Source organism: Ambystoma mexicanum, chromosome 4p, assembly GCF_040938575.1.
Source record: "Ambystoma mexicanum isolate Mex_15411 chromosome 4p, UKY_AmexF1_1, whole genome shotgun sequence".
NCBI classification, from domain to species: Eukaryota; Metazoa; Chordata; class Amphibia; order Caudata; family Ambystomatidae; genus Ambystoma; species Ambystoma mexicanum.
In genome coordinates this window covers 575,812,524-575,836,812 of record NC_090927.1, presented here as the reverse complement: position 1 = coordinate 575,836,812, position 24,289 = coordinate 575,812,524, and the positions used below count along the sequence as shown (strand labels likewise).

General features: G+C 61.3%; 1 protein-coding gene across 6 annotated transcripts in view; it reads left to right on the top strand.

Moving 5' to 3' along the window:
• The window catches only part of LOC138453358 (glutathione S-transferase A4-like), a 549,822-nt gene that overhangs the window by 338,476 nt on the left and 187,057 nt on the right, over positions 1 to 24,289 (top strand). For all 6 annotated transcript variants that reach the window (XM_069606115.1, XM_069606114.1, XM_069606113.1 and 3 more), the window contains one exon: positions 22,198 to 22,339. In XM_069606115.1, the coding sequence (XP_069462216.1) occupies positions 22,198 to 22,339 (142 nt within the window). The remainder of the gene's footprint in view (positions 1 to 22,197; positions 22,340 to 24,289) is intronic.

The window sequence follows — 24,289 nt, the reverse complement described above, 5'->3', positions numbered from 1 at the left end:
CACGCTTGGCCTTAGTGCTGCGCTTGATGTCATTCCAACAATCTTTGCACTCCTGCGCACCACATGTCCGAATGAACTGACATGTTCCGCAACATGCTTCCAGTGGGTGTCACGTTGGGCAGCCGTAGTCTGACTATTGGCACCCACTAGCATGTCACGGCTGTGGCCCCGCACGTAGGAAGTCCAGTTCCTGCTTACAGAAAGGCTTCTTCCTCGACGTGCCGGAGGTCGTGGCTGTGTGTGGGGTCCCAGCCTGTGCTGCAGGTGCAACTTTCCTCCTCTTGGACTGTGGCGCAGACCCTGGCTGGCTAATGCCGCCCTGACCAGTATGGCCAGTGGGTTCGGTGGATTGAGCCAAGGGAGTGGCAGGTGGAGGGATGACCAAAGGCCTGACTTGTGTCAGTGGCAGCTGGGTGCCCACTAATGGACCCTGCGCAGCAACATCAGCTGTGGCAGGGTCATTGACCGCAACGGTCCTGGTTGGCAGATTCACAACCGGGGTGCTGTTGGGTGCATCTGCCCCTGAACTTGCCAACACCCGGCTGTTCGGGGCAGCAGATGACGTGTCTGCCCCAGGGACACGTGTCTTGGTCTGAGCAGCCGGGCGTGCCCCTATGGTTTCCCCCCTGGCCTGTTGGAGATCTACCAAGGGCTCTTCAAGTGCCAACGCAGCCTGCGCTGGCAGACCCTGAGCCTGGGTGGCGGTGTCCACAGCTGCACCTGCAGCTACCACTACCCTTGGGCCCGTGGCAGTCGATGGAACGGACTGCCGGATCATACGGGTGCCAGTGCCAGATGCAGGAGCTGCATCCCCCGGAACCACAGGGGGTGGTGGCATGGCTGCACCGACACATGGCACAACATTGTGCTCAAGTGGCGCACCCCTGCCTCTTCCCCCTCTGTGGCTGCCCTGGACACCCTGGAGTCCCCCTACTCCCTGGTCACCACGGCCACGTCCCCGACCACGCCCGCCACGAGGAGTACGCCCAGCTGAGGCGCCCCTCACCTTTGGTGGCCTCCCAACCATGGCACAGATGTAGTAGTGCTGGCACAGATGGAGTGGTGCCAATGGGAGGTGTACACCACAATTGACCTGGGCAATTGGGGTGAAGGGGGTGGGAAGCAAGATGTTAACAGCCCCCCTGCACCTGCAAGGCTGTATGTGACCCCGGTGATGTGGTGACGGGTCACGCAACGCTCAGGCACCCCAAAACTGCAGTAAAACCGTGCACGCAACCCTGCAGCCTACGTGCGTGGATTCAACCTCCCGCAGTACGTGGTGGCACCCAGTAACACGAATAACGCGTACGCGTGGGACACGCAGGCTACTATGACATTGAAAATGGGTGCGATACACAGGGGCACCCGCAGTGGGAAAAAGTGTGCGACTCACCGTCACGTCACTTACGCGCATGGGCCCTTTCCTCGTATTGCACGTGGACGTGCAGTTTTTCACGCACGCTTACGCGCATGGGCCCTTTCCTCGTATTGCACGCGGACGTGCAGTTTTTCACGCGCGCTTACGCGCATGGGCCCTTTCCTCATATTGCACGCGGACGTGCAGTTTTTCACGCGCGCTTATGCGCATGGGCCCTTTCCTCGCATTGCACGCGGACGTGCAGTTTTCCACGCACGGTGAAATGCCCATGCACGTCTGTACGCGTCACGTCACAGGGGCGCTTGAGGGGCCTTCTGTCCAATGAAAATGCCTATGCGTGCAGACGCGCTTACGCGCTAAGGGCCTTTCCTCGAATTACACGCTGACGTGCAGATTTTTCACGTGCCAAATCACTCCGTATCAAGCTGGCCACGCGTAAGCACACGGAAGGCCACGCTCCTGCCCAGAAGGCCAAACTACTGCCCCCCCAGAGCCCCGAGCACGCTCCCACCTGCCATCTGCTGCTGCCTGACTGCCTGCTGCCCACGTGCCCTGCCATTTGCTGCCTGCACATCAGCCAGGGGTGCTGTTGCTGTGACCACCCCTGCTGGAACCAAAGACTCCCGACTGGGATTCCATCGCTCCACAGCCCAGCCCCAGGACCCAGTTGCCCACCCACTCCTGCCTCTGGGGTTGTCATGTCGGGGCAAACACCATCTGAGACCACTGACAACCCCCGGCCAGAGAGGCAGAGGGGCACCAGCTTCAGTGCCACCGAAGTTGGTGTCCTGGTGGAGCAAGTCCTGGGGCAGTATGATGCCCTCTTCGGAAGTTCCTGCGCCGACAAGGAAGGAAGGACGGACTCGGATCTGGACTGACATCGTGACTGCCATCAACGCGGAGGGGGTGGCAGTCCGCGACTTACAACATGTCAAGAAGCGCTGGGAGGACTTCAGGTCCAGGACCCTGAACAAGGCCCGGCGCCTCTTGAAGGCAGCGGATGCCAAGGGGTGCCGGGGCCACTTGTCGGAAGAACAGATGAGGGTCCTGGAACGCATATCCCCAGCGCTCCACGTCCAGGTCCTTGAGAGGCAGACCCGTCTGGAGTCGAGCGGTGAGTGTACATGCATCCTGATTGTGAGCAGTGCGTGTGGTGATTATTCAGTAGTGTGCAGGTTGCACATCTGTTTGTATGGGGTCGAGTATGGGTGTGGGTGTACAGGGCCGTGGGGCTGACACATGCGAGGGCTGGAATGTGTGAGACATGGATGGTGCTTGTGTGTGTGTGTAGGCTTGCATGCCAAATGCAGTTGTGTGGGCACACATGTTTGGATGAATGTGTATGTAAGTAGACATGTCCGTGATGTCACACATGTATGTTGTTTTTGGCTGCATGTATCAGCACTGTGTACATGTGTGTGTATTTGACAAGGGTGCAACAGTGATGCAACATGGATGCATGTGACAGCGGTATGTGGAAGCCTGATTGGCAGATGTGACATGGATGCCCGTCTGAACACTGCTACACTTGGCAGAGGTGTACACATGCATGCAAGTGTGGTGGTGTGTGTACATGTGTGGTGCACTTCCTGTGTTGCATGTGATGTCTGGCTCACCTTTGGCTGCTCATGCTGTTGTATGTGTATGGATGGTGGTGGCAGTTGCGATATGGCTGTGGTATGGCTCATGTGTGCGAGTTGTAATGACATGTGTGTTGGGGATTGTGATGACATGTCCGAGGTTTGCCAATGCCACTCATGTACAACTGTCATGTGTGTATGTGTCCATTGTACAGTGCCCTGATGCCTGTGTTTTGTTTCTCCCTGTCTGCAGCATCAACTGATGAAGAGGGCGGAGAAGGTGCTGTGGAGCACAGCGGCGGGGATCCCACCGCCAGCCGGAGACGCAAGGCCCGGCTCCCCTCCCATGTTGTGATCTCGTCGGGGAGTGAGGAGTCCGGTGCCGCGTCCCAGGCCGCAGCTGCCGGGGGGGAGGTTCCAAGAGGCGGACGTTGGAGTTGGACTCCTCGGCAGCAGAAGGGGCAGCTGGGACCCCACAGGGCCCAACAGGGGAAGATGGCACGGAGTCATCCAGGTTGGTGGGGGGGTTTGGTGGAGGAGGAGGCCGTGCAAGCACCAGAGACGGGGTGGGGAGGTGGGGATCCCACTGGTGCTAGTGGTGCAGTGCAGGACCAGGGACAGGAGGCAGCACAGGCCGCCGCGGAGGTGCCTGTGTGCAATCCTGTCCCTGATCCTGTCCCTGCATCATCTTGCACCAGCAGGGATGCCTACGTCCAGACCCGTTTTCAGGCAGGGGATGAGCTCACGTCAACTGGCCTTCCTCTGCCTGTGGACGTGGCTATCCAGATCCGGGTTGAGCCTGTCCTGGCTGGTGTGGCGTTGGGTCAACGGGCCATGCGAGGTGACCTGCAGTCTTTTCATGAAGAGACTGCACGTCATCTCGAATGGCTCGTTGACCACGTCAGCCTGCTGGGACAGGTCACCCAGGCCGGATTCCTCCGTCTGATGGGGCTTGCTACGACCCCCCTCCTCAACTGGACCCCCTACGCGCCAGTCGTCCGCCGTGCCATCTTCCCACCCATCAGTCACCTGGGTGCCCTGTGGAGCTGCCTCTGACGGTGCGGCCAGGCTGGTGAAGGAGGCATCCCTGCCACAGTCGGGAGTCGGACGTCCAGCAGGGGTGGCCACATCTACGACTGCACCACAGCTGGCGGAGGATGTGAAGGCAGCAGGAGGCAGTGCACGGGCAGAGGCACAGCAGCAGCAGCAGCAACGTGGTGGGAGCCATGAAGGCTCGGGGCCTTCAACATCGGAGGGGCAGGCATCGGCCAGAGGGCAGGAGGACCCAGGACCGAGAGTGTCTTCCGTGTGGCAGCGGTTGGGCCACGCCATAGATGCGAAGCGGCAGCGGGCGGAAGAGGCACGGCTCACAATGGTCAGGGCGGAGAACTCCATGCGGAGGGCCCTGAGGCGGGCCGAGTGCCTCGAGGCAATCCGCAGGGGTTTGGAGGTGGAGACGTTGACGGCCCTGCGGACCCTCGGGGACATGGAGGAGGAGTTCGATGATGCCCTGGCCCGGGACATCCACAAGTGAGCCGTGAAACTAGCCCGCTGCCCTTGTACATAGTTATGTAGGTAGTGTTAGGTTTCATTTTTGTTTTGATTTTATTTGGACCTTTCGGACATTGGCCACATTTTTGTATATAGTTTATTTTATTAGTTAGTGTAGTTAGATAGGTTTCCTTTCTTTTGTTGGGATAATGGACCCTGGCTTGTTCCCATGTACATAGTTCACTGTTGGATTGTATTTTTTTTTCACTTTTTAACCATGGAGCAATGGCTTTATTTTTTATTTCCCATTGGATTTTGTTTTGTGGACATTGACTTTGGAGAACATTACTTTGGAATTTTATTTTTGGTTTTGCTTTTTTTCACGGACATGCTTCTTTTAATTTTTGTACATTCACATTTCTGTTTATTCATTTTTTATTCTATTTATGTTTCCTTTAATAATTTTTTTTTTGGTGAACTTCAATGTGTGGTATCTCATTGGTTTCATGCATTTCATGATATGTGTTTTGAGATTCACTGACACCCATTGGGTGTATGTGAGGGAGATGTGTTTGTTTCAGAACTTGCAATTGGTGTTCTGTGATGTAATTGCAAATTATGAGTGGGTGGATGCAATACTCGGGTGGGTGTTTTGCATTTGGAGGCTGACCATAGGGACCAGGGATCTAGATTGTGATGACATGTTGGCTGGGGAACATGAGTTGCACATGGGTGGGGGCCTGCTGGCAGGTGCCCCACAGTGCTGGGGGGGTGGGGGTGGTGGGAGACATGAGTTGGACATGGGTGGGGGCCTGGTGGAGGCTGCCCCTGGTGGCTGGGCGGTGGGTGTGCTGGGAGACATGGGTGGGGGCCTGGTGGAGGCTGCCCCTGGTGACTGGGGGTGGGGGTGGTGGGAGACATGGGTGGGGGCCTGGTGGAGGCTTCCCCTGGTGGCTGGGGGGTGGGGGTGGTGGGAGACATGGGTGGGGGCCTAGTGGAGGCTGCCACTGGTGACTGGGGGGTGGGGGTGGTGGGAGACATGGGTGGGGGCCTGGTGGAGGCTGCCCCTGCACTGCTGGGGGGTGGGGGTGGTGGGAGACATGGGTGGGGGCCTGGTGGTGGGTGCCCCTGCACTGCTGGGGGGTGGGGGTGGTGGGAGACATGGGTGGGGGCCTGGTGGAGGGTGCCCCACAGTGCTGGGGGGTGGGGGTGCTGGGAGACATGGGTGGGGGCCTGGTGGAGGCTGCCCCTGGTGGCTGGGGGGTGTGGGTGCTGGGAGACATGGGTGGGGGCCTGGTGGAGGCTGCCCCTGGTGGGTGGGGGTGCTGGGAGACATGGGTGGGGGCCTGTGGAGGCTGCCCCTGGTGACTGGGAGGGTGGGGGTGGTGGGAGACATGGGTGGGGGCCTGGTGGTGGGTGCCCCTGGTGGCTGGGGGGTGGGGGTGCTGGGAGACATGGGTGGGGGCCTGGTGGTGGGTGCCCCTGCACTGCTGGGGGGTGGGGTGGTGGGGAACATGAGTTGGACATGGGTGGGGGCCTGCTGGCAGGTGCCCCACAGTGCTGGGGGGTGGGGGTGGTGGGGAACAGGAGTTGGACATGGGTGGGGGCCTGCTGGCAGGTGCCCCACAGTGCTGGGGGGTGGGGGTGGTGGGAGAAATGAGTTGGACATGGGTGGGGGCCTGGTGGAGGCTGCCCCTGCACTGCTGGGGGATGGGGGTGCTTGGAGACATGGGTGGGGGCCTGGTGGTCGGTGCCCCACAGTGCTGGGGGGTGGGGGTGGTGGGTGCCCCTGCACTGCTGGGGGGTGGGGGTGCTGGGAGACATGGGTGAGGGCCTGGTGGTGGGTGCCCCTGCACTGCTGGGGGGTGGGGGTGGTGGGAGACATGGGTGGGGGCCTGGTGGTGGGTGCCCCTGCACTGCTGGGGGGTGGGAGACATGGGTGGGGGCCTGGTGGAGGATGCCCCACAGTGCTGTGGGGTGGGGGTGGTGGGGAACATGAGTTGGACATGGGTGGGGGCCTTCTGGCAGGTGCCCGACAGTGCTGGGGGGTGGGGGTGGTGGGGAACATGAGTTGGACATGGGTGGGGGCCTGCTGGCAGGTGCCCCACAGTGCTGAGGGGTGGGGGTGGTGGGGAACATGAGTTGGACATGGGTGGGGGCCTGCTGGCAGGTGCCCCGCAGTGCTGGGGGGTGGGGGTGGTGGGGAACATTAGTTGGACCTGGGTGGGGGCCTGCTGGCAGGTGCCCCACAGTGCTGGGGGGTGGGGGTGGTGGGAGACATGGGTGGGGGCCTGGTGGAGGCTGCCCCTGGTGACTGGGGGGGTGGGGGTGGTGGGAGACATGGGTGGGGGCCTGGTGGAGGCTGCCCCTGGTGGCTGGGGGCTCGGGGTGGTGGGAGACATGGGTGGGGGCCTGGTGGAGGTTGCCCCTGCACTGCTGGGGGGTGGGGGTGGTGGGAGACATGGGTGGGGGCCTGGTGGTGGGTGCCCCTGCACTGCTGGGGGGTGGGGGTGGTGGGAGACATGGGTGGGGGCCTGGTGGAGGGTGCCCCACAGTGCTGGGGGGTGGGGGTGTTGGGAGACATGGGTGGGGGCCTGGTGGAGGCTGCCCCTGGTGACTGGGGGGGTGGGGGTGGTGGGAGACATGGGTGGGGGCCTGGTGGAGGCTGCCCCTGGTGGCTGGGGGGTGGGGGTGCTGGGAGACATGGGTGGGGGCCTGGTGGAGGCTGCCCCTGGTGACTGGGGGGGGGGTTGGGGTGGTGGGAGACATGGGTTGGGGCCTGGTGGAGGCTGCCCCTGGTGGCTGGGTGGGGTGGGGGTGGTGGGAAACATCGGTGGGGGCCTGTTGGAGGCTGCCCCTGGTGGCTGGGGGGTGGGGTGGTGGGAGACATGGGTGAGGCCTGGTGGTGGGTGCCCCTGCACTTCTGGGGGGTGGGGGTGGTGGGAGACATGGGTGGGGGCCTGGTGGAGGGTGCCCCACAGTGCTGGGGGGTGGGGGTGCTGGGAGACATGGGTGGGGGCCTGGTGGAGGCTGCCCCTGGTGGCTGGGGGGTGTGGGTGCTGGGAGACATAGATGGGGGCCTGGTGGAGGCTGCCCCTGGTGGCCTGGGGGTGGGGGTGCTGGGAGACATGGGTGGGGGCCTGGTGGAGGCTGCCCCTGGTGACTGGGGGGGTGGGGGTGGTGGGAGACATGGGTGGGGGCCTCGTGGTGGGAGCCCCTGGTGGCTGGGGGGTGGGGGTGCTGGGAAACATGGGTGGGGGCCTGGTGGAGGCTGCCCCTGCACTGCTGTGGGGGTGGTGGGAGACATGGGTGGGGGCCTGGTGGTGGGTGCCCCTGGGGGGTGGGGGTGCTGGGAGACATGGGTGGGGGCCTGGTGGTGGGTGCCCCTGCACTGCTGGGGGGTGGGGGTGGTGGGGAACATGAGTTGGACATGGGTGGGGGCCTGCTGTCAGGTGACCCACAGTGCTGGGGGGTGGGGGTGGTGCGGAACATGAGTTGGACATGGGTGGGGGCCTGCTGGCAGGTGCCCCACAGTGCTGGGGGGTGGGGGTGGTGGGAGACATGGGTGGGGGCCTGGTGGAGGCTGCCCCTGGTGGCTGGGGGGTGGGGGTGCGGGGAGACATGGGTGGGGGCCTGGTGGAGGCTGCCCCTGGTGACTGGGGGGGTGGGGGTGGTGGGAGACATGGGTGGAGGCCTGGTGGTGGGTGCCCCTGGTGGCTGGGGGTGCTGGGAGACATGGGTGGGGGCCTGGTGGTGGGTGCCCCTGCACTGCTGGGGGGTGGGGGTGGTGGGGAACATGGGTTGGACATGGGTGGGGGCCTGCTGGCAGGTGCTCCACAGTGCTGGGGGGTGGGGGTGGTGCGGAACATGAGTTGGACATGGGTGGGGGCCTGCTGGCAGGTGCCCCACAGTGCTGGGGGGTGGGGGTGGTGGGGAACATGAGTTGGACATGGGTGGGGGCCTGCTGGCAGGAGCCCCACAGTGCTGGGGGGTGGGGGTGGTGGGAGACATGAGTTGGACATGGCTGGGGGCCTGGTGGAGGCTGCCCCTGCACTGCTGGGGGGTGGGGGTGCTGGGAGACATGGGTGGGGGCCTGGTGGTGGGTGCCCCACAGTGCTGGGTGTGGTGGGAGACATGGGTGGGGGCCTGGTGGTGGGTGCCCCTGCACTGCTGGGGGGTGGGGGTGCTGGGAGACATGGGGGGGCCTGGTGGTGGGTGCCCCTGCACTGCTGGGGGGTGGGGGTGCTGGGAGACATGGGTGGGGGCCTGGTGGTGGGTGCCCCACAGTGCTGGGGGGGGTGGTGGGAGACATGGGTGGGGGCCTGGTGGAGGCTGCCCCTGCACTGCTGGGGGGTGGGGGTGCTGGGAGACATGGGTGGGGGCCTGGTGGTGGGTGCCCCACAGTGCTGTGTGGGTGGTGGGAGACATGGGTCGGGGCCTGGTGGAGGCTGCCCCTGGTGGCTGGGGGGTGGGGGTGCTGGGAGACATGGGTGGGGGCCTGGTGGAGGCTGCCCCTGGTGACTGGGGGGTGGGGGTGGTGGGAGACATGGGTGGGGGCCTGGTGGTGGGTGCCCCTGATGGCTGGGGGGTGGGGGTGCTGGGAGACATGGGTGGGGGCCTGGTGGAGGCTTCCCCTGCACTGCTGGGGGGGTGGGGGTGGTGGGAGACATGGGTGGGGGCTTGGTGGAGGCTGCCCCTGGTGGCTGGGGCTGGGGGTGGTGGGAGACATGGGTGGGGGCCTGGTGGTGGGTGCCCCTGCACTGCTGGGGGGTGGGGGCGGTGGGAGACATGGGTGGGGGCCTGGTGGAGGGTGCCCCACAGTGCTGGGGGTTGGGGGTGCTGGGAGACATGGGTGGGGGCCTGGTGGAGGCAGCCCCTGCACTGCTGGGGGGTGGGGGTGGTGGGAGACATGGGTGGGGGCCTGGTGGAGGCTGCCTCTGGTGACTGGGGGGGTGGGGGTGGTGGGAGACATGGGTGGGGGCCTGGTGGAGGGTGCCCCTGGGGGGTGGGGGTGCTGGGAGACATGGGTGGGGGCCTGGTGGTGGGTGCCCCTGCACTGCTGGGGGGTGGGGGTGGTGGGGAACATGAGTTGGACATGGGTGGGGGCCTGCTGGCAGGTGCCCGACAGTGCTGGGGGGTGGGGGTGGTGGGGAACATGAGTGGGACATGGGTGGGGGCCTGCTGGCAGGTGCCCCACAGTGCTGGGGGGTGGTGGGGAACATGAGTTGGACATGGGTGGGGGCCTGCTGGCAGGTGCCCCACAGTGCTGGGGGGTGGGGGTGGTGGGAGAAATGAGTTGGACATGGGTGGGGGCCTGGTGGAGGCTGCCCCTGCACTGCTGTGGGATGGGGGTGCTGGGAGACATGGGTGGGGGCCTGGTGGTCGGTGCCCCACCGTGCTGGGGGGGTGGGGGTGGTGGGAGACATGGGTGGGGGCCTGGTGGTGGGTGCCCCTGCACTGCTGGGGGGTGGGGGTGCTGGGAGACATGGGTGGGGGCCTGGTGGAGGGTGCCCCACAGTGTTGGGGGGTGGGGTTGGTGGGAGACATGGGTGGGGGCCTGCTGGCAGGTGCCTGACAGTGCTGCGGGGTGGGGGTGTTGGGGAACATGAGTTGGACATGGGTGGGGGCCTGCTGGCAGGTGCCCCGCAGTGCTGGGGGGTGGGGGTGGTGGGGAACATGAGTTGGACATGGGTGGGGGCCTGCTGGCAGGTGCCCCACAGTGCTGGGGGGTGGGGGTGGTGGGAGACATGGGTGGGGGCCTGGTGGAGGCTGCCCCTGGTGACTGGGGGGGTGGGGGTGGTGGGAGACATGGGTGGGGCCTGGTGGAGGCTGCCCCTGGTGGCTGGGGGCTGGGGGTGGTGGGAGACATGGGTGGGGGCCTGGTGGTGGGTGCCCCTGCACTGCTGGGGGGTGGGGGTGGTGGGAGACATGCGTGGGGGCCTGGTGGAGGGTGCCCCACAGTGCTGGGGGGTGGGGTGCTGGGAGACATGGGTGGGGGCCTGGGTGAAGGCTGCCCCTGGTGACTGGGGGGGTGGGGGTGGTGGGAGACATGGGTGGGGGCCTGGTGGAGGCTGCCCCTGGTGACTGGGGGGGTGGGGGTGGTGGGAGACATGGGTGGGGGCCTGGTGGAGGTTGCCCTTGCACTGCTGGGGGGTGGGGGTGGTGGGAGACATGAGTGGGGGCCCGGTGGTGGGTGCCCCTGCACTGCTGGGGGGTGGGGGTGCTGGGAGACATGGGTGTGGGCCTGGTGGAAGCTGCCCCTGGTGACTTGGGGGGTGGGGGTGGTGGGAGACATGGGTGGGGGCCTGGTGGAGGCTGCCCCTGGTGGCTGGGGGGTGGTGGGAGACATGGGTGGGGGCCTGGTGGAGGCTGCCCCTGGTGACTGGGGGAGTGGGGTGGTGGGAAACATGGGTGGGGGCCTGTTGGAGGCTGCCCCTGGTGGCTGGGGGGTGGGGGTGGTGGGAGACATGGGTGGAGGCTGCCCCTGCACTGCTGGGGGTGGGGTGGTGGGAGACATGGGTGGGGCCTGGTGGTGGGTGCCCCTGCACTGCTGGTGGGTGGGGTGGTGGGAGACATGGGTGGGGGCCTGCTGGAGGGTGCCCCATAGTGCTGGGGTGTGGGGGTGCTGGGAGACATGGGTGGGGGCCTGGTGGAGGCTGCCCCTGGTGGCTGGGGGGTGTGGGTGCTGGGAGACATGGATGGGGGCCTGGTGGAGGCTGCCCCTGGTGGCTGGGGGGTGGGGGTGCTGGGAGACATGGGTGGGGGCCTGTTGGAGGCTGCCCCTGGTGACTGGGGGGGGTGGGGGTGGGGGTGGTGGGAGACATGGATGGGGGCCTGGTGGTGGGTGCCCCTGGTGGCTGGGGGGTGGGGGTGCTGGGAAACATGGGTGGGGGCCTGGTGGAGGCTGCCCCTGGTGGCTGGGGGGTGTGGGTGCTGGGAGACATGGATGGGGGCCTGGTGGTGGGTGCCCCTGGTGGCTGGGGGGTGGGGGTGCTGGGAAACATGGGTGGGGGCCTGGTGGAGGCTGCCCCTGCACTGCTGTGGGGGTGGTGGGAGACATGGGTGGGGGCCTGGTGGTGGGTGCCCCTGCACTGCTGGGGGTGGGGGTGGTGGGGAACATGAGTTGGACATGGGTGGGGGCCTGCTGGCAGGTGCCCCACAGTGCTGGGGGGTGGGGGTGGTGCGGAACATGAGTTGGACATGGGTGGGGGCCTGCTGGCAGGTGCGCCACAGTGCTGGGGGGTGGGGGTGGTGGGAGACATGGGTGGGGGCCTGGTAGAGGCTGCCCCTGGTGGCTGGGGGGTGTGGGTGCTGGGAGACATGGATGGGGGACTGGTGGAGGCTGCCCTGGTGGCTGGGGGGTGCGGGTGCTGGGAGACATGGGTGGGGGCCTGGTGGAGGCTGCCCCTGGTGACTGGGGGGGTGGGGGTGGTGGGTGACATGGGTGGGGGCCTGGTGGTGGGTGCCCCTGGTGGCTGGGGGGTGGGGGTGCTGGGAGACATGGGTGGGGGCCTGGTGGAGGCTGCCCCTACACTACTGTGGGGGTGGTGGGAGACATGGGTGGGGGCCTGGTGGTGGGTGCCCCTGGGGGGTGGGGGTGTTGGGAGACATGGGTGGGGGCCTGGTGGTGGGTGCCCCTGCACTGCTGGGGGGTGGGTGTGGTTGGGAACATGAGTTGGACATGGCTGGGGGCCTGGTGGAGGCTGCCCCTGCACTGCTGGGGGGTGGGGGTGTTGGGAGACATGGGTGGGGGCCTGCTGGCAGGAGCCCCACAGTGCTGGGGGGTGGGGGTGGTGGGAGACATGAGTTGGACATGGCTGGGGGCCTGGTGGAGGCTGCCCCTGCACTGCTGGGGGGTGGGGGTGGTGGGAGACATGGGTGGGGGCCTGGTGGTGGGTGCCCCACAGTGCTGGGGGTGGTGGGAGACATGGGTGGGGGCCTGGTGGTGGGTGCCCCTGCACTGCTGGGGGGTGGGGGTGCTGGGAGACATGGGTGGGGGCCTGGTGGTGGGTGCCCCACAGTGCTGGGGGGGTGGTGGGAGACATGGGTGGGGGCCTGGTGGAGGCTGCCCCTGCACTGCTGGGGGGTGGGGGTGGTGGGAGACATGGGTGGGGGCCTGTTGGTGGGTGCCCCTGCACTGCTGGGGGTGGGGGTGGTGGGAGACATGGGTGGGGGCCTGGTGGAGGGTGCCCCACAGTGCTGGGGGTGGGGGTGGTGGGGAACATGAGTTGGACATGGGTGGGGGCCTGCTGGCAGGTGCCCCACAGTGCTGGGGGGTGGGGGTGTTGGGGAACATGAGTTGGACATGGGTGGGGGCCTGCTGGCAGGTGCCCCACAGTGCTGGGGGGTGGGGGTGGTGGGAGACATGAGTTGGACATGGGTGGGGGCCTGCCGGCAGGTGCCCCACAGTGCTGCGGGGTGGGGGTGGTGGGGAACATGAGTTGGACATGGGTGGGGGCCTGCTGGCAGGTGCCCCACAGTGCTGGGGGGTGGGGGTGGTGGGGAACATGAGTTGGACATGGGTGGGGGCCTGCTGGCAGGTGCCCCACAGTGCTGGGGGGTGGGGTGGTGGGGAACATGGGTGGGGGCCTGGTGGAGGCTGCCCCTGGTGGCTGGGGGGTGGGGTTGGTGGGAGACATGGATGGGGACCTGGTTGAGGCTGCCCCTGCACTGCTGGGGGGTGGGGGTGGTGGGAGACATGGGTGGGGGCCTGGTGGAGGGTGTCCCACAGTGCTGGGGGAGTGGGGGTGATGGGAGACATGCGTGGGGGCCTGGTGGAGGCTGCCCCTGGTGACTGGGGGGGGTGGTGGGAGACATGGGTGGGGGCCTGGTGGAGGCTGACCTTGGTGGTAGGGGGGAGGGGGTGCTGGGAGACATGGGTGGGGGCCTGGTGGAGGCTGCCCCTGGTGACTGGGGGGGTGGGGGTGGTCGGAGACATGGGTGGGGGCCTGGTGGAGGCTGCTCCTGGTGGCTGGGGGGTGGGTGGGGACATGGGTGGGGGCCTGGTGGAGGCTGCCCCTGGTGACTAGGGGGGTGGGGGTGGTGGGAGACATGGGTGGGGGCCTGGTGGAGGCTGCCCCTGGTGGCTGGGGGGTGGGGGTGGTGGAAGACATGGGTGGGGGCCTGGTAGAGGCTGCTCCTGCACTGCTGGGGGGTGGTGGGTGCCCCTGCACTGCTTGGGGGTGGTGGGAGACATGGGTGGGGGCCTGGTGGAGGGTGCCCCACAGTGCTGGGGGTGGGGGTGCTGGGAGACATGGGTGGGGGCCTGGTGGAGGCTGCCCCTGGTGGCTGGGGGGGTGTGGGTGCTGGGAGTCATGGGTGTGGGCCTGGTGGAGGCTGCCCCTGGTGGCTGGGGGGTGGGGGTGCTGGGAGACATGGGTGGGGGCCTGGTGGAGGCTGCCCCTGGTGACTGGGGGGGTGGTGGGAGACATGGGTGGGGGCCTGGTGGTGGGTGCCCCTGGTGGCTGGGGGGTGGGGGTGCTGGGAGACATGGGTGTGGGCCCGGTGGAGGCTGCCCCTGCACTGCTGTGGGGGTGGTGGGAGACATGGGTGCGGGCCTGGTGGTGGGTGCCCCTGGGGGGTGGGGGTTCTGGGAGACATGGGTGGGGGCCTGGTGGTGGGTGCCCCTGCACTGCTGGGGGGTGGGGGTGGTGGGGAACATGAGTTGGACATGGGTGGGGGCCTGCTGGCAGGTGCCCCACAGTGCTGGGGGGTGGGGGTGGTGCGGAACATGAGTTGGACATGGGTGGGGGCCTGCTGGCAGGTGCCCCACAGTGCTGGGGGGTGGGGGTGGTGGGGAACATGAGTTGGACATGGGTGGGGGCCTGCTGGCAGGTGCCCCACAGTGCTGGGGGGTGGGGGTGGTGGGAGACATGAGTTGGACATGGCTGGGGGCCTGGTGGAGGCTGCCCCTGCACTGCTGGGGGGTGGGGGTGCTGGGAGACATGGGTGGGGGCCTAGTGGTGGGTGCCCCACAGTGCTGGGGGTGGTGGGAGACATGGGTGGGGGCGTGGTGGTGGGTGCCCCTGCACTGCTGGGGGGTGGGGGTGCTGGGAGACATGGGTGGGGGCCTGGTGGTGGGTGCCCCTGCACTGCTGGGGGGTGGGGGTGGTGGGAGACATGGGTGGGGGCCTGGTGGAGGCTGCCCCTGCACTGCTGGGGGGTGGGGGTGGTGGGAGACATGGGTGGGGGCCTGGTGGTGGGTGCCCCTGCACTGCTGGGGGTGGTGGGAGACATGGGTGGGGGCCTGGTGGAGGGTGCCCCACAGTGCTGGGGGGTGGGGGTGGTGGGGAACATGAGTTGGACATGGGTGGGGGCCTGCTGGCAGGTGCCCCACAGTGCTGGGGGGTGGTGGGGAACATGAGTTGGACATGGGTGGGGGTCTGCTGGCAGGTGCCCCACAGTGCTGGGGGGTGGGGGGGGTGGGGAACATGAGTTGGACATGGGTGGGGGCCTGCTGGCAGGTGCCCCACAGTGTTGGGGGGTGGGGGTGGTGGGAGACATGAGTTGGACATGGGTGGGGGCCTGCTGGCAGGTGCCCCACAGTGCTGGGGGGTGGGGGTGGTAGGAGACATGGGTGGGGGCCTGGTGGAGGCTGCCCCTGGTGGCTGGGGGGTGGGGGTGGTGGGAGACATGGGTGGGGGCCTGGTGGAGGCTGCCCCTGCACTGCTGGGGGGGTGGGGGTGGTGGGAGACATGGGTGGGGGCCTGGTGGTGGGTGCCCCTGCACTGCTGGGGGGTGGGGGCGGTGGGAGACATGGGTGGGGGCCTGGTGGAGGCTGCCCCTGGTGACTGGAGGGGTGGGGGCGGTGGGAGACATGGGTGGGGGCCTGGTGGAGGCTGCCCCTGGTGGCTGGGGGTTGGGGGTGCTGGGAGACATGGGTGGGGGCCTGGTGGAGGCTGCCCCTGGTGACTGGGGGGTGGGGGTGGTCGGAGACATGGGTGGGGGCCTGTGGAGGCTGCCCCTGGTGGCTGGGGGGTGGGGGGAGACATGGGTGGGGACCTGGTGTAGGCTGCCCCTGGTGACTAGGGGGGTGGGGGTGGTGGGAGACATGGGTGGGGGCCTGGTGGAGGCTGCCCCTGGTGGCTGGGGGGTGGGGGTGGTGGGAGACATGGGTGGGGGCCTGGTAGAGGCTGCCCCTGCACTGCTGGGGGGTGGGGGTGGTGGGAGACATGGGTGGGGGCCTGGTGGTGGGTGCCCCTGCACTGCTTGGGGGTGGTGGGAGACATGGGTGGGGGCCTGGTGGAGGGTGCCCCACAGTGCTGGGGTGTGGGGGTGCTGGGTGACATGGGTGGGGGCCTGGTGGAGGCTGCCCCTGGTGGCTGGGGGGTGTGGGTGCTGGGAGACATGGGTGGGGGCCTGGTGGAGGCTGCCCCTGGTGGCTGGGGGGTGGGGGTGCTGGGAGACATGGGTGGGGGCCTGGTGGAGGCTGCCCCTGGTGACTGGGGGGGTGGGGGTGGTGGGAGACATGGGTGGGGGCCTGGTGGTGGGTGCCCCTGGTGGCTGGGGGTGGGGGTGCTGGGAGACATGGGTGGGGGCCTGGTGGAGGCTGCCCATGCACTGCTGGGGGGGTGGGGGTGGTGTTGGGAGAGATGGGTGGGGGCCTGGTGGAGGGTGCCCCTGGTGGCTGGGGGGCGGGGGTGCTGGGAGACATGGGTGGGGGCCTGCTGGCAGGTGCCCCACAGTGCTGGGGGGTGGGGGTGGTGGGAGACATGAGTTGGACATGGGTGGGGGCCTGTTGGCAGGTGCCCCACCGTGCTGGGGGGTGGGGGTGGTGGGGAACATGAGTTGGACATGGGTGGGGGCCTGCTGGCAGGTGCCCCACAGTGCTGGGGGGTGGGGGTGGTGGGAGACATGGGTGGGGGCCTGGTGGTGGGTGCCCCACAGTGCTGGGGGGGTGGGGGTGGTGGGAGACAATGGTGGGGGCCTGATGGAGGCTGCCCCTGGGGGGTGGGGGTGCTGGAAGACATGGGTGGGGGCCTGGTGGAGGCTGCCCCTGGTGACTGGGGGGGTGGGGGTGGTGGGAGACATGGGTGGGGGCCTGGTGGAGGCTGCCCCTGGTGGCTGGGGTGTGGGGGTGGTGGGAGACATGGGTGGGGGCCTGTGGAGGGTGCCCTGCAGTGCTGGGGGGTGCGGGTGGTGGGGAACATGAGTTGGACATGGGTGGGGGCCTGCTGGCAGGTATCCCACAGTGCTGGGGGGTGGGGATGGTGGGGAACATGAGTTGGACATGGGTGGGGGCCTGCTGGCAGGTGCCCCACAGTGCTGGGGGGTGAAGGTGGTGGGAGACATGAGTTGGACATGGGTGGGGGCCTGGTGGAGGCTGCCCCTGCACTGCTGGGGGGTGGGGGTGCTGGGAGACATGGGTGGGGGCTTGGTGGTGGGTGCCCCTGCACTGCTGGGGGGTGGGGGTGCTGGGAGACATGGGTGGGGGCCTGGTGGAGGGTGCCCCTGGTGACTGGGGGTGCAGGGGGACATGCGTTGTTGGGCAGTAGTGCAAGTTGACATGTGGGTTGGCTGGGGGTCATGGCCATGGTGGATGGTGTGCCTGCAGGACATGTGCAGGGTAGGCCCCTGTGGTGTGAGCCACCTGCAGGGGCCATGGAGGGTGTAGAGGGAACACCTGGGAGGGCCCACACGTGCAATACACATGTGGTGCTCCCCGCGCACCCCTGTAATACACGTACCCTGATGGAATCGCGTGTGGAACTTCCCGCGCACCCCTGAAATGCACGTACCCTGCTCGCACGGGCCCAATCGCGTGTGGAACTTCCCGCGCACCCCTGGAATACACGTACCCTGCTGATGTCGCGTGTGAAACTTCCCCCGCACCACAGAATACACGTACCCTGATGAGATCGCGTGTGGAACTTCCCGCGCACCCCTGAAATACACGTGCCCTGCTGATGTCGCGTGTGAAACTTCCCCCGCACCCCTGAGATACGCGTACCCCCAATCGCGTGTGGTAATTCCCGCGCACCCCTGAAATACATGTACCCTGCTGAAATCGCGTGTGGCACTTCCCGCGCACCCCTGAAATACGCGTACCCTGCTCGCACGGGCCCAATCGCGTGTGGGAATTCCCGCGCACCCCTGAAATACACGTACCCTGCTGAAATCGCGTGTGGCACTTCCCGCGCACCCCTAAGATACGCGTACCCTGCGGAAATCGCGTGTGGAACTTCCCACGCACCCCTGAAATACGCGTACCCTGCTCGCACTGGGCCAATCGCGTGAGGTACTTCCCGCACACCCCAGTGATACACGTAGCCCGCTTGCCGTGCTGGTACAGGGTTAGCGCAGCCCTTTGCGCTGGATTGGGTATATTGATGGCTTTTCCCTGCGCGAGAGGCGTTCTTGGGGGCGTAACTGGCGCTGCTGCAGGGTCGCTGCGCCACTGTGCTCCACGGCTGGTTTTGGTGGCTGGAATCCATGAATACGCTGTGCGTGGAAATGGATTTTAGCGCACGCGGCTGGCGCAGGGATTCGCACGCGCACACTGTGCGCCAGCCGCGTGCGCCACTTGTGCGCTGAATTCTATGAATTACCCTCTTAGTATATTCTAAAAATTCACAATAATCTGGTTGATGCTGCCTTTCCAAGCATAGGACTGCTGTGGGAATGTTTGGTTTTGCCTTTTGCTGGAGGCACATGCTCCATTACACAGTTTACACTACCCTCTAATAGTGCAAAGCAATAGTTTTGCTGCAAGGATAATGATCCAGTCACTGCAAACGCACTTTGAGGTAAAGTACATGAGATACTCTTTGAAGCTGAATAGCCTCCTTCCACACAATTGCAGTCCCTCTGTGCCTGTTTGTAATTGCCCCGCTCCCTCCAATATTTCTGTGGGAGATTGATCTGATGAACGTTTGACTGAATCACACCATGAGGGCGTTGTAGGCAGGGGGAGATTAGAAACACCTGACCAATTGATGAACAGAAAGCCACCCAATTTAATTGCTATTAAAATGGAACCATTTGAGCCTTTTGTAGAATGATCATTAACAAGTGTTAAGCAGATGTTGTCGGCACAAATTGAATGTTACATTGGCCATGGTGAAGGAAATTAGTTTTTGCTAGCCAATCAGACAGACCTGTATGGCCTGGCGAGAAGCATACCCACTTGGGGATCTATACTTCCACTCCTAAATTCTGCTGGAAAGGTAAAGATGGCATAGCCAGGGGCAGAAACTGAATATTTGCCTCAGCTACTATTAATCTGAGGAATTGGTGATTACATGGATGTTTTTGATAAATGCCAATAGCCCTCTTGTAGGTCCAGTATTCCCCAAAACACCCAGTTTTACCCGTTCATTAAAAGCCTGGAGTTCAATTGGCTGGAAATCTCCAGGTGGCATCCTGACAAAAAACAATATTCAGCAAAATAGTCCTCATACCTGAGCCATTGCCCCCATTAGCAGCAATGCCTGTATGCGGTTGACCAAATCGCAGTGCTCGAGAGGGCCTCTTGGCAAGAAAATGATTGTACACCAACATTCGAAGAAAGCACTTGAGGTCCACAACTACTTCAGCACCCAATGAAAAATTAGCAAACCTTTTGGTGGAATCCCCATGTCTCTCGACTGGATACTGTGGTAGTGTTTGTGTCATCAGCTATGCATTTTGGAGTAGGAGATAAAATTCATTTGGCCTTGATCTGGAAGGAAAGGAACCCCACCACATCCTCTACCTTGAATCTTTTTCCTCCCATACTGAGAAGCCACTGCATGAGTAGATTGGCAGGGATTATTTGCTGTTGCTCTTAAAGGGTAAATATAATCTTCCAGTCCCCCAAATCATTTTTTACTCAGCCCTTCAAAATGCTGACTGAAGAACGTCTCCCACTGGAAAGTCAATCTAAAACCTTTCTTTGAACTGTATTAGTTTCCTGGAAACATGAGCCAGGGATTCCAAAAGGGAGGCGCAAAGAAACATCAGACAATGTCATTGACTGAAAGTCATCAAATGTTGTGTCCAATAGAAAATCATGCCCAATTAAATGCCAGCAGTTCTGCAGGTGTGATCGATCCTAACCTGCCGCAAACAAATTGCAAATAGTCATAAAACAAGAATTGTACTGCACAGGCTTGATCAGTACTATTCATTAGAGATTAATCATGGTGAACGGCCGATCAGTGTCTACTTATTTATCCACTGTCTCGAACTACGGCCCTACATGCGTTACTGAAGACACTACGTTGGGCTGTTTTTATTTTTAAATTCTTCCAATTGATAACCTCCTATAAAACCAAACACAGAATGTGCTCTTCACTACTTTGCATATAGTCTAATTACAGGCAAGAGAATTTACCACCAGTTGGTCATTCCCTTGTGTCTAATACGCCTTTGCCCTTAGAAGGTTTAGTGGAAGAGGGTCTCTCATAGTTTTGCCCACTAAATCGGTGATGCAGCCACTGAACGCTGAAGGGGCTCAAACAATTCTCCTTCCTCAGTCTTTCAGAGAGTAGTATTTTGTTATTTGGGAAGATGCTGGTGTTTATTAATAATAATAATTTAGCATTTATATAGCACTACGAACCCTCAGGTATCTGAGTGCTGCTTATTACTACCCACGGTGTGGTGCTCATTTATCGACCTCGGAAGGATGAAAAGCTGAGTTTGGCCCTGCCCGAATTTGAACCTGCGTCAGCAGGCTCTGCACGGATGTCAAAGTGAGTGCTCTACTCCCTCTGCTATCAGACCGGCACCCTTTAAGGATTGACTTCCTCCTCCTTAGAGGGTGGCCATGCCTGCAGTGGTGGACACAGCATGATTTTCAGCAGTATCTGCCATAATCCAACTCCACCATCCATCTTGCAAACAGTTGATCTGCAACATTGCAAACACCCATGACATGCCCAACCCTCCTAGCCTCCATCACATCAATTTGGGCTCTAACAAAGTTACTCTAAAAGTAACAACCATGCTTCGTCACACCTACTGCCACATTTGGAAGGAGCACAGCTTTTGCCAATTGCCATTCTTCAACAATGTCCTGATTCCACTCCACTTGCATTCCTATTTAACTTTCTCTTCTGCAAGCTGAATGTGACTCAGTGCTACAAACATGTAGGGGATGGAAGGCTGGTAGTTCTGAATGCCACTAGGCTGGACCTCGGGTTTTGTATGAACATAAGCTATCATAGAATGGCCGTGTTCTCATACGTGAACCAGTGCATAGAGATGATCAAAAACGTTCAATGAAATGGCTGATTTATTACGATAAGAATGCATGCAAAAAATATCATGTTAAGTGCATTGTCCACGTGTATAAATAGTGTATCAATAACTGAACCTTGCATAGTGCACCAGCCACCTAATAGGTTTGACGGAAACACCAACGCTTTGATCAGAAAAGCAATTTCTATTGCTGCTACTTCTGCAGTGTTAAGTGTTTCATTACAGATGTTTCTTCAGGGAATGTCTGCATTAAAACACATTGCAACTTATTCAAAATCCATTGGAGGCTCAGACATCCCAGCTATGGATGGATGAAATTGCCACCGGATAAAGTATATTGGCTAATTGCTTCCAATTCAGTTTCCCCGACTGGCCCGTTTATTTATTTATTTATTTTTTATCAGCTTTGCACATTAAAAAAAATAAATGGAATAAGTTTGCCTGGATTTCGTTGGGGGGTGGTGGGGTGAGGAGGTGGGGGCGGGGGTGGTTACTCCCAAAATTTCAGTTTCTTTTGTCACGCACAAAATGAAATTAGGTTTAAAAAAAAAAACGGAATTGCAGGCAGGAAAACCTCCCTTTTTTCACAATTTTTTTAAAGCCCAAAATGTTTGGTGCCCCCTCACCCTGGAAAAAATATATATTGTGAAAAATGTTACGTGGAGAAAATCCCAAATGGCCAGTTTTGTTCCACAGGTGAAATTTGAGATTGACAGAGCAGATTACGGCTATTTCACCCACTTAGTCCAAACTCTGGATTATAGAGACCCAATGCATCCACAACCTTGGGAGGGGATTTCCTAAATCGCCCTGACTGTCAACCATTTGATCACCCTGGCTCCAAAAGGGAGATGCCATAGTCAGTAGCGAGGAGAGCCTTGCCAGGCAGGAGTTGGCTTTGGCAGCATGTATTGCAGCAGAAGCTTCCAGGTGTTCCCTTGGCTCAGGTGTTCCCTTGGCCTCTCTTGCTTTGGTTTCCAAGTTCAGGTAGTTGAGCCCTTGAATGACTCTAGATCCCCCACTACGATGTCCGAAAATCCGAGCCGGGGTGTCTCCATTCTGCTGGTCACCGGATCTGCAACATTCAAACCCTTAGTGGCTGTGCAACCATGGGTAGTCAACACTGGTAGCCAGGACATCTCTAAAAAAAAAGTGGGGGGGACATAGTATAATGACTCACAAATGCCCCCTAATACAAAATGAATTAAGTTAGTGAATGAGTTTGACAAAGACCCCACTCGCTAAAAATAGGTCAGGAATGCCAAATCGGGCAGGAGCACGAGTCACATTAACGGGCATGTGAGCAGTCACATTGTTGTATATGGGAAAGCTGCATAAATATCTATTTTAGCAATTATTATTTTTGGTGACAAAAGCTTACAAGTCATGTCGCTAATGAGTGCAAATACAGAAAAGTAACAGATTATTGGGACACCTTGTAGTATCGTCATGGCACATACTCATGCTAATTCGTCCTGCATATTCCTGTCAATTTCACAAGGGGGCTGGAAGTTGAACATGGTGCTGATTCTATTAACAATTTTTAATGCTTTACTTTCATTGCAGCATCGATATGTACACAGAAGGAACAATGGATCTTATGTATCTCATCGCTTCCCTCGGCTTTCTTCCACTCGAAGAAAAGAAAAAAGGTGTCGAGACATTGCTAGATAAGGCCACTAACCGATACTTCCCGGTTTACGAAAAGGTACCGCATTTGATTTTTCTTGGATCTTTATAAACTTCCTCTTCGAGGAGGCAGTTGTGGCAATGATCGTCCTGTATTTAAGAATGTACTTTAAATTTATCTCATACATTTCTACATACATGTTGGCTGGAGTGCATGACTACTGTTGCTTTTTGAACTAGGCAGCATTTCATTTGTTGCACTATGGGGAACTTCTTTCCTTTCTGTCCTCATGCATGGGCAGGGGAGGGAGGAGGGGGGTTCTTATCTGGCAGATTTCTATCCGTGCCACTTTTTCCTGCAACGTGCCTCAGGATTCCATGGCCCCTCCCCCCGCACCCCCTAGTATTATTCAGTGTGTACATGGAGCTGCTGAAAGTGCTGATAGCTTTCTGAAGTGGTCGCCATACATCAGTATGTTGACCGCTGTCAACACCACCTATCTATTCTTCAGGCCTGGTGAATGCTCACTTAGTTGTCTTGGCCAAAGCAACATTGCTCCTTTTCGTACAGGACCACTCAGTAGCTTGGCTTCCTACTAGACTCAATTCTCTTGTCCAAGAAAGCTCTGCTAGCTCAGTTCCTGCAACACCTACAATAAATCAAATAGTTTACCCCTTGAACTTCGAGTACAAGCTCTTGCACGGCATAAATAAGTGGTGGGAATGCCCTCTTTTCAGCGTCTCCAAAGAAGCCTTGCGACCATTAAAATTTGCACTTCACTCAGCCAACCGTGCATGTATAACCACATTACTGCTACGGCCCGTCCCCTTTCCTCCATCCTAAACGGGCATCCCTCGTGAGGGCGGGAACGGAACCTCTTTTCCACCAGAAAGACATTTCCTCTTTAGATATACGGGCCTGCGGGCTCCCTTAACCATTCCCACAGGTGCCAGACACGTCACCTTTTTTGCATCGACGTGAACAAACTGCTACCACCAGTGCTCCTGCGTGAGGCATCAAGCCTTTTAATTCTACGCGCTTTCCCCGAAATCTTCTTTTGCAGATTTGGGAACACCGTCCACTGGTGCCCTAGTTTGTCCCTGGCGCATATCGGTCTCGACAGGCCTTAGCATGTACCCGTCGTGCAACAGTTACTACCCTACAGCAGACCTGCACGCACTTTGTATCTGGTGCCTTGGTGAAGACCACGAATGGGACGGGTGCTCTGTGTGGGAAGCTCTCACGCCCACGTCGCTTAAATACCAAATCGCACGTTGGAGAGAGCTGTTCAACAAGAGTCTCCCACAGAACATCAAGGACTACATCCGGAGGAAGACAAAGAATGTAGGTGCCTTATTTTCCAAAGTACCCCAGAGGTGACTCCTTCCCGTGGAAACCCTCTGGTGGGAGGGGTCTATCTGGCCCTTGCCCCGGTTCAGGGAGCACTGAGGCTCATGCAGCTACAGGCTTCACAGCCGAGGGGTCTAAGGGCCCTACCGGTTCCACAGCTGAAGGGCCTGTGAGCTCTACCACTACCGGGACTCTTCCTGAGGGTCTTGCCCTTATAGCGGGTCCATACTTGAGGGTGCGCCTATAAAGCGGGGCCAGCACCAGTGGTCAGGAGGCTGAGGGCCCACAGCCTACCGGGTGTACACCCGAGGTGCAGAGCGGGGCAGAGCCTGTGCATACAGGCATCCAGGCCGAGCCCGAGAACACACCATCTACAGGTCCACTTGCTCAAGGCACGGACAAATGGCGGTGGCACGAGACAAGAGGGCCACCAGTGCCGATTCTCAAAGGCGGGAACCCACACAGGTGCGGAGATCCGCCAGCCAGGTGATCAACACAAGAGAAGACTGGGTACCAATGATGTCCGTCACCTGGTCCACGTCATAACCAACATCTCTGATTCCAGGTACGGTGACCCCATGTATACGGCCAAGGACAGTGGAGGCAGCAGGCGTATTCGCCTCTGGTGCAGGATTGCGCTTAGCTAGCCTGTGACAGGTTTTTTGACAGATTAATTTC